The sequence below is a fragment of the Fundulus heteroclitus genome, chromosome 7 (genome assembly GCF_011125445.2).
Source record: "Fundulus heteroclitus isolate FHET01 chromosome 7, MU-UCD_Fhet_4.1, whole genome shotgun sequence".
Classification (NCBI taxonomy): domain Eukaryota; kingdom Metazoa; phylum Chordata; class Actinopteri; order Cyprinodontiformes; family Fundulidae; genus Fundulus; species Fundulus heteroclitus.
The window spans coordinates 26,105,492-26,115,632 of record NC_046367.1 but is presented as its reverse complement, the minus strand read 5'-3'; the positions used below and the strand labels follow the sequence as shown (position 1 = coordinate 26,115,632).

The 10,141-nt window shown below is 43.2% G+C and overlaps 1 protein-coding gene and 1 pseudogene across 1 annotated transcript; one reads left to right on the top strand and one right to left on the bottom strand.

Moving 5' to 3' along the window:
- The window catches only part of LOC118563827, a 16,275-nt pseudogene extending 11,905 nt beyond the window's left edge, over positions 1-4,370 (top strand).
- Positions 4,371-6,211: 1,841 nt separating this feature from the next.
- Positions 6,212-8,863, bottom strand: LOC118556443 (transcription factor Sp9-like). Its single transcript, XM_036139316.1, is given in 3 exon segments — positions 6,212-7,506; positions 7,509-8,121; positions 8,670-8,863. Coding segments are annotated over 3 exon segments (1,317 nt in total). The 5' UTR covers positions 8,691-8,863; the 3' UTR covers positions 6,212-6,823.
- Between the last annotated feature and the right edge of the window lie 1,278 nt (positions 8,864-10,141).

The window sequence follows — 10,141 nt, the reverse complement described above, 5'->3', positions numbered from 1 at the left end:
TCAGCTTTGGTATTTTTCTTCATGTTTGACCTCGACACCAACAATCTGCGTCGATCATGGAAAACTCCGCTGACTTATCACTACAATAAACTAACCGCACAAAAGTGTAACCATTTTAAATGTTGGGAAAAATCTATGTATAACTGGAGAGAAGAATAAAATTTTAGTCAGATCTAAATCCAGAAAGGGCTAAAGGTCATGGAGACTAGAGGTCCTGTAGAGTCGGAGCAAAATGCTCCAGCAGAGCTCAGAAATAATCAGATAGGCTAATTGAAATGGTGCCGTACGGTTAAAACAGGCTTTTCCGCATGGCATGCTGCTTTATTTTGCTTAACCTTTATTAATCAGGACAGACTGATAAAATTTTAAAATCTCTTTTAAAGACGGCTATATGTACTAACACTAAAAAAGTTACAACATTAACACGCCTTAGAACATATATATTTTTTTAAAAGAAACAAATTTCCTTATTTTCTGAGTATTGAACGTGATTTCAAGCGTTTTTTTGTTTTTGTTTTTTTGTGATGCACCAATTAGTTGGGCAGATATTGGACTTGGCTAGTTTTCTCTTTACTGCCCCTGATCAACAGGTCTAATATCCAACAAACATAAAACCATTAAATTCACCAAAACTAAGATCCGCACATCATCAATCAACCACATTTAGTTTGATGTACTTCCTGAGTTTAGGAGATGTCAGAGAAAGGTCAAATATTTATACTTTGTGGAATTCCCTCATTATTTTTGAGCTGGATTAATAAGGCCCCACCTTTATTGGAGAACCTGCAGCATATTCATTTTCTCTCCAAAATGTTGTACTCCTAAAAAGAAAATCTGAATCAGTCAAAAACAAAATCAGCAGGTCAGCATCGGCTGGGAAAGGCCAGATGGTGCATCTCTGCTTGTTTAGTTGGATTCCAGTTTTGCTGCAGAGATTTTAGTAACTCGGACACCCTCGGGTTTTAAGAGCATCATCTTAAATTACATTGTTTGTTTAGCATATAATGCTAAATCTTTGGTATTTAGTCAATTACAATGTGCTTTACTAAAGTAATTTCCCCAAATGTGTCGTGCTACCAATTAGGATATCATTGGATGTACTCTTATCTAAATCTGACAATAAGATTAGGCTCCACTGTAATGAATTAATATGATTTTTTTTTGTGGATATAAATTAAACAGCTTGTGTTATAAAATGCCTTGAGATGACATTTGTTGCTATGTAAATCAACTAAATTAGATCGTTTTGTTTCTCGAGGTGCGCAACGTGAGATGCATCAAATGCCACAAATGGGGCCACGTGAACACGGACAGAGAGTGTCCGCTGTTCGGACTGTCGGGGATCAACGCCAGCTCCATGGCCACAGACGAAGCAGCAGGTATGTGATACAGGATTAAATCTCCTTTTTTTTCTCTCTATAAAGTGTGCTTTTGAAATGTCAATTGAATCTTTAGCTTTATTTAGAGATAAAAGTTGACAGCATCCAAACATAGGCTGGTGGGTTAGAGCTTACGCTGCCAAACGGGGATGATGTAAGAGCATTTCTGATGACATATTTCTTCCAACATGCCCGCGTTGGTAAGAATGCGAACCCTGAGCATGGTCGAGCGTTTTTCATGCTGAAGGAGCTTTTATCTGTCTGGCTCCTCGCTGCACTTTTCTCCTCGGCTTCAGCTCCAGCCTCCCGCCTTGAGCTGATTCGGAGTTCTGCAATCAGCGAGTTGAGTTGTAAAGTAATAATGTTTACCCTAGGAGAGTCCAGTCAGAGGGGTTGATGGTGGAGTGCTGTAATGGTCCCCCTCCTGTGCCGGGAGGAGGAGGAGGAGGAGGAGGGGGGACAAAAATGTAATTATTGTGTATTCTGATTCCCTTAACTGCTGCTTTGGCAGAGAACGATATTGTATGATTTGCTCAGCCGGAAGTGGAGTGAGTTGATTTGATGTCCCATTCTGTTAACAAAGCCGCCTCTGAAATTCCCACTGTGGAGATAGCGGACTGTACGCGTCCCCACATCAATGGGACTCTGAGGCTGTGATTTGTGCCAACAGGCCCGTCGATGCACCCCTCCGAGTTAATGGCCGAGATGCGAAACAGCGGCTTTGCCCTGAAAAAGTGCGTCCTTGATCGGAGCTCTACTGTTTGCGATCCATCTCAGGTAATTATCTCACACTGTCATCTTGGTGTGCGCAGGACAATATACAAACACACACACACACACACACCCACACACACACATACACACACACACACGTATACAGTAGTACAGTACCTGGCAGACATATTCATACGCCCTGAATCTTTTTTTTTCCATTTTGTCACATTACAACATCAAGCTTCAATGTGTTCTGGTGGGATTTTATGTGAGGGTTCAACGCAAAGTGGTTCACAGTTGTGGAGGGGAAAGAAAACGATACGATGGTTTTTAATGATTTTTACAATAAAAAAAAACAACTAAACAAGCATTACCTGCATAGAAATTCTTTCTCCTTTACTCTGATATTATAGGATTCATCTAATGAGCAAACAGTTTGCCCGTGTGGTATTTAATCTAATGATGAATCCAGCTGTTCTCTGAAGGCCTCACAGGTTTCTTGGAGAACATTAGTGAACAAGCGGCATGGTGGAGATCAAAGCAGCACGACCGACAGGACAAGATAGGAAGTTGTGGAGAAATTTAAAGCTTAATCGCGGTATAAAACCATCTCCGAACATCTCGCAGAGTACTGTTCAGCCGTCGTCTGAGAATGTAAAGACCGAGGTGGTCGGCCTGAACTGCCGGGTCGGGCGAGGAGACTTTGAATCAGGGAAGCAGACGACGGTAACACAGGAGGAGCCGCTCAGAGAATCTGTTAACGAGACAACACCCGGTGGCCTGAAATGATCCGTTATTACGATAAAACCAGAAGTATTTCTGTTCGGGCTTTCCCACAAGCCGTGTAGAGGACGGCACAACCGGCAACCCAAAAGCTGGATGCACATTTTTCTTCCCTTTCACAATCACACACTTAATCTCTGTTGGTCTATCACTTAAAATGTCTTTAATATGCACCAGTTTGTGGTTTTTAACAAAAAAAAGTACAAGGGCGGATGATGCTACTGCTGTTACGAGTCTGACTTCAATCTGCTGAAATACTGGGAAAAGCTGGTCTCTTTAAGTTGTTTTTGGTTCTTTGGTCCCTACAGAAAGCTTTGTGGATCTGCAAACTGATGTTCTGACTCCAGTAAATGTGTAAATGTTTATAATTTATCAGGAATACGTTGCCAGCGAGGAAGAGGACGATCCTGAGGTGGAGTTTCTGAAATCGTTAACGACCAAACAGAAACAGAAGCTGCTCAGGTGACGGCATTTCAATGTTTTTGTTTGTGGCCCATTTGTTTTAAAGACTAGTGGGAAGTATATCAGAAACAATAATATTGATAAATGATTTTTTTTTTTTCCATCACAAAAAATACAATCAACAATAAGCTTGTATAATAGAGACACATTAGATCTTATCTGACTGTTTTGTTTCTAGATTTTGACGTTGCTGTGTTTTGCATCGGCTGTAAACACTTTGAAACGATTCATTAGACCTGTGGCGGAATATTCCTGCTGTCTGGTCTGAAAAACTTACGTTGAACGCTCTTTGTTTGTTTTTTATTTTTCTCCTCGCTCTACAGAAAACTTGACCGCTTGGAAAAAAAGAAGTCCAAGAAAAAGAAGAGCAAAAAACAGAAGAAGAAGAGCAAAAGAAAGCACAAGAAGAAGCAAGCGAGCAGCGACAGCTCGAGCGAGTCCTCCAGCAGCAGCAGCGGGACAGCGACTCCGATTCAGACAGTCAGGGCAAGTCCAAGGGCCAAAAGAGGAAGAGGAGCAAGAATGAAGAGTCCCGTCGGGATAACAGCTCGCAGAACGAGCGAAGAGTCAAGAGTCAGAAAAAGGCCTCCTCTCACAGAAGCAGGTCATCGAGCCCCCACGCTGGACAGAAGAGGGCTAAAGAGGACTCTGGAGATTACAGGCAAAGACGGACGGAGAGGGGAAGGAGCAGGAGTCGGAGTGGCAGCCCCGAGAACCAGATCAAACTGGAGGGAGGTCAGGAGAGAAGGAGGCACAACAGCAGGGACAGACAGGAAGTCAGCAGCTCTACGGCGTGGTTGGACAGAAGCGGAAGCCGCGAGAGAGGCAGGGAGGACCGGGGTAAGGACAGACGTCACAGCGGAGACGGCGAGAGGAGCAGGAGAAGCACAGACGGAAACAAAGGCAGAACAGCTGATAGGAGGAGCAGAAGCAGAGAGAGGAGGGAAGAAAGAGAGGATCGGGGAAGAAGTAGGAGCAGGAGTAGGGACAGGCGAAGCGAGAAGCAGGGACCGGATCAAACGGAGACATTAACGTTTTCATTTTTTGTTTTAAATGTTCTCCACAATTTAAAAGGGAACAACTGTTATGTTTTTTTTTTTTTTACATGGCTGTAAAAGCTTGAACATCCTGTAGGATCCCTGCTTTTAAAATGTTATGTACAAACCGCGCGTTGCTCTAGTTTCTCTCCGCTAGGGGGCAGCAGTGAACAGAAAATGTCAATAATCGCCTCAGCGCGCTCTGGCCGGCGTTTTCCATCGTTTTTAATAAAAAGGTTAACAAATTATTTACCTTGGAAAAAAAATGTGTTTGCATAAACTGTTTGATTTAATTTTGGTCATCAGTAGTCCACAAGAAAGAGAACTTTCTGTGATTTATTCTCCTGCTGTGCTCCATTCTCCTTTTTATTTCTGTTGTAAAAAGTGATTTTTTTGGAAGCTTATCAATTCCTGTCAAATAAAAACAATACATTAAAAATGTGGACTCTCTCATCCTTATTTTGTTTTCTTATTTATGGTGGAAAAAATTAAGTGTATCAGAGAGTAAAATTAATGATGAGATACATTATTGAAACGGGTAATAATATCAAAACAACTTAATTTTATACAAATATTTGTATTTTTCTTTATTTTTTTTTAAATAAAAAATCCAAAAGTTTTTCTTTAGCTATTGAATGGAATTAATTTGATGCATTTTTGTATGAAACAATTATTGTTCCTGGTTATAACTCGTTCTGAAACCAAAAACGACATGTATACATAAATAAAATTAAAAATAACAGCAAAGGAGAAATTAACCCTGATTTATATTTTTTTTTTCTCAAGTCATAAGGTTATTTTATACATAGTGCAGTCTTTTATATTTAATATAATGCTAAATTAATAGAGCTATTAGGCATAAAACATTTTGACAATTGTAAAATAATTGGGATTGTAAAATTATACAATTTCCTATTTTTATATTTTCCCCCCTTTTTTGTATATATATTTTTTTTGTTAAGGACAAATTGAATGCCTAATGTCATAGTTTTACAATCTGGCCGCTTCCTCTAAAAATCGCAGTTGCACAAAAGGAAATGAAAATAATTTCCCTCCCTATTTTGCCTTCTGCTCAATTTAACATCCTACTTAAGGGAGGGGGGGGGGGGGGTAAAAATTGAGGCTTGTCTGGGTGAGATACTCTTCCATGATGTATTCCCAGTCCTGGATTCATGCTGTAATTATTTCCCGTCTCTCTTTCTCTCTCTCTTTTCCCCCTTTTTTTTCTCTGGGAGTCGGACGCTGCACTGGGTAAGCACAAAGAAGTCAGGGAGCATCCTTGAACCGTTTCAATGCGGGGCCACTGATATTCAAATAACACGCAGGGGCCATTTGACTGCGGCGCGCAGAAAGCATTTAAAATTCAACATTTGCATTTGACTTTTTGGCCCCTTTTCTCCCCCCCTTCAGTAAAAATAAATCACTCCTTTCCCGTTACATTCATGTTTTCCTGCAAAAAAATAAAGAAAAGAAAGATGTATCCATAACCGTGCAAGTGAAAGGCAATCAGTTTGGACAATTAAAATAAAAAATATGGTTTGCCACTTTTGTCAGCGGTGTCCCTGAATAAAGTGAACAATGGATATCTCGGAGATTAATTAGATATTTGATAAGACACGAATCCCCTAATTAATTAATACAATTTAACAAGATTTTCATTTGGCCATGAAATGTCTTTTTTGCCGGGGCATTAAACATTAATTTATTCCATAGGGGGAAACCATAGGAGTATAGAGGGTTTTTTTTATATTATTTTTTTTATTTTGGGCTGCTAAAGTTTTTAAAAATAAAACAAATCAAATCCTAACAAATAAATATAAACTGCATCACACGGCATGCTTTAAACATGTTTTAATTACGATAAATGAACGTCTTATACGTGTGACTTTTATACAGGTAAACATTTATATATAGATAATTCTTTTTTTAGCAAAGAAATAAAAAAAGAAAAGAAATGATTAACAAGTTGTTTAAAAAAAAAGCTGTGTTACATACATATCCACAAAAGTGCGTCGAAAAGTAAAACTCCCTGGTTTCCAGGATACCAACACGAAGAAAACAATCAGAGCCTATTAACATTTACATGAAAAATAACACACTTGAGTCTTTTTTTTTTCTTTTGTTTGTTCTTTTAGTCGTCAATATACAACACTGTCCAAGCAAAGTTCAACAGGGTTTAGCGCAGCCTTTTGTCGACATCCTTTTCATCTTTTTTCCCCCCCCAAATATACCTACAGTGAATTCATGTTTTCTTTAGGGTGAATTTACGAAAGACAGACTCATCACGCCAGAGAAGAATATATATATTTTTTAAATTTTTGCAGTTGCTCTGGAAATAATATTATTATTATTATTTTTTTTTGTCTTTGAAATTGGACCCGTTTTAAATTGCGCAGGTTATTCAATAAGCTGCTGTCGTTTTGTTGTTTCTGTTTGGAGAGTGAAGCCTCACGGCTCGTCGTGAGGAGACGGATCCTTCACTGTGATTCTGGGGTTCACCCCTTCTAAAATAAGTTCTGGGGATTCGGACCTCGGGGTCTCCAGGTTACTGGTGTCGGTGTCACTGTCGCTGCCCTTTTTGCCCCCTCCGCCCGCCGTGTGCGTTTTGATGTGCTTGCTCAAATGGTCACTGCGCATGAAGCGCTTGTTGCACACCGGACAGGCGAACCGTTTCTCGCCGGTGTGGGTGCGCAGGTGTCTCTGCAGCTCGTCGGACCGAGTGAACCTTTTGCCGCAGAAAAGCCAGTTGCACACAAAAGGCCGCTCGCCGGTGTGCCACCGCAAGTGCGCCTTGAGGTGGGAGGTTTTCCCGTAGACTTTGCCGCAGCCCGGGATGTGGCAGCTGTGCAGTCCCTTTCTCCGCAGGCTGGCCCCGGCGGGCCCCAGCCGCTCGGCCTCCTGGCAGTTCGGACAGTCACACGTCGCCCTGCCGGAGTAACGCCTGGAGGACCGGGATGAGCTACTTATTCCTGAAGTGCCGCCCGTAATCATGGCGTTGGCGGCGGAAGCGTCTGTGTACGTGGGTATGACTGTCTTGAAGCCGTCCTGCGTTAACAGGTGCTGGCTGGTGGAAAGCAGGTGAGACGCGGACGGGCTGATCCCGGTGGAGCTGAACGCCGAGTGCGTCAGGAGGAGAAGTCCGGGTTGTAGCCGCTGAGCTGGGAGTGGATCGCCTGCGGCGTCCCGGAGTGCAGCGAGGTCTGGAGGGTGCCGGCGGGGTTCTGCACGTCCAGCCACGACCCCGGGTTGCTGTGGACGTCCCACCACGAGGACGCGCCGTTGGCGACGTCGCCGGAGATGGTGGAGTGGAAGCCGGACTTGTACCACGACTCGTACGGGTGCGCCATCCCCACCCGCGGGTACAGCGTCTCCGCCGAGGTGTGCACTTTGGAGATGAAGGCGGACTGGCCGGAGTCCTGCGTCGTGACGCCGGCGGAGTTGGAGAACAAACCGCTGTACTCGGTGGAAAAGGCGGAGGAGGTCGGCGAGGTGGACGCCAAGCAGAAGGCGCTGTTGCCCGCGCCGCTGGTCGGCGTCAGTCCCGTCGAGGCTCGGCTCGTCGCCACCGTGAAGCCGGGCAGGCTGGAGCCCAGGTTGCAGCTGGAGGAGGACCTTTTCCACGGATGAAATCCGCCTTTGGAGAAAGCACTGGAGTCTGGCAAAGTTGTCAGGGGGCTCGTGTTGCCGATTTTGTTGCAGGTTGCGGCCAACATAGCGAGGGGTGTAGTTCCAAACCGTGGCTCTTCCTGAGAGGACACAGAGAAAGTTTCTCTTTAAAAACAAGCAGCAACAAATGAAGTGAGAAGCTGCAAATGATAATAATCTATGAAGCAATGCCATTTGTTAAGGATCCTACTGAAAATGCATCGACACATAATAGTTTATGTCATATGAGCAACAAGGAGCAGCTTCAATAACTTTCCTAAACACTGATAAAATATTAAAACTGCTACCAAGTTTGCATATTGAGACACTTTGTTTGAAAACGTCGTGTTTAATGATACAGATCCGCAAAAAAGTCGGATAAAAAAAGGTTGGTACTTTTCTGTTGCACGTCTGCCTTATGTTTCCTGGAACATGAGGCAAAAGTTAAAACTGCTGCAAAGTAAACAGGTTTCTTTCTGGCAAACAAGCATTTTGTTTATGATTATCTAAAAAATAGATAAAGTCAAATAAAAAAAGTCCAATCGTCAACGGTGACAGCTGACGTAAAAATGTACAACAAAAACAACAAAGTTTCTCTGTTTTTGTGACGCAAAGTAACTTTTTTTTAGACGACTGAAGTCAGACTCACCCCGAGTATAGACGTAGCCATATCCGGGCTCTGCGCAGCGCCGAGAGTGTCCGCGGTGTCGAGGCTGTATGACTCCAATGTGATTGAGATTTCACCGCGTTGTGACTTGGGTCACACGGGTTTGTTTCTCTCTCTTGGCTCGCAGCTGCCCCGACACTACCTAGTTGTAGCGAGCGTGTTCTTTGAAGTACAGCTGGAGAGGACGCGCAGCCAATCTCGTGGCCGCGTTCTTGGCCGGGGGTTCGCTGTCAGCCAATGAGAAGCCCGACCGCAGACAGAAACACCAAAAACCCCGCCGTCAATCATGTGCCGTGCTGCCTCTTGCCTCAGACTGTCACCCAGGGACGCGATTTGATCTAATTTTTTTTTTTAAATGCACGCAGTTTATTTTTACGCATTCTCACACGAAGGGCGCAATGTCCCCTCTCTTTTTGATTGCGGCATTGAGTTCGCGCGTCAGATCTCCAGGAGGTAAGCGCTTCGCTCATTTTATTAAACGCGTTTGGCGGCACTGCTCTGTGCTTCCATTCTTATTTTCCATATTCAGATCATGCGCAATACGCCGTTTAAAAATGGTTTGATTTAACTTGGAGATGAGTTTATCCAAACAGGCTGACCGCCTGTCATTCGTGTCTGATTTTGGTGGGAAATCAGCTGCTCTCAGAGGCTTTTACATGTCTAAATGAATTGGATAAGTCGAAGAATTTATAAGTGAGGGATGGATGAAGTTTGGAGAGGGCCTTCAGCAGAGCGTTCCCATGGGAAGGGGACGCGTAAATCCGCATGTCAGTCCAAATCAGATTTGGAGACACACATCTTAATGGATCAACTTTGCGTTCCTTAATGAACCTCTAGGTTGCCCACGTGTTGGTCTTTTTTTGGCGCACGCGTTTCCTCTGCGCACAGGTGAGAGGTTAATTAAAAACGACAGCTTGTCTCATCAGCGCTTGTTGCAAAATGTTTGAAAAGGCAGGACTTGAAATAAAACGTCTGCACCCTGCAAAGGCCGATGCACTGCATGCACCCAACATGCATTTCCAGCGTAATTGCATTTTCAATTAAACGTGGACAGCAAAGAGGAGGCTGTTATTTTTTTATTTTTTTCAAACCATAGATGCTTGCAATTGACTTGTCAACAAGCACGCATTTAGAAGCTTGTTAAAACGCCCGGAGATAATGGCACAATGTAAAATTGACCTGCTCTGATGCGATTCATCTTTCTTTCTTTCTTTTCTTTTTTTTTAAGTTAAAGCAATTTTCCAGTGAAGAAAAAAAAATCCCAGCTTGACCGGAGGATGTGCATCACCGTATTCAAAAACGGGCAAATAATGCTCTATTATGCGGTGTGAATGCTGCCAGTAAACACAGGCGCAATTTGTTCAAATGCTCTTCCTTCTCTCCTGCTTTAAAGCGTCCATGCACCTTTGGAGGGGATGAATAAAAATCTCTCACCAGCAAGTGAACGCTGCCAA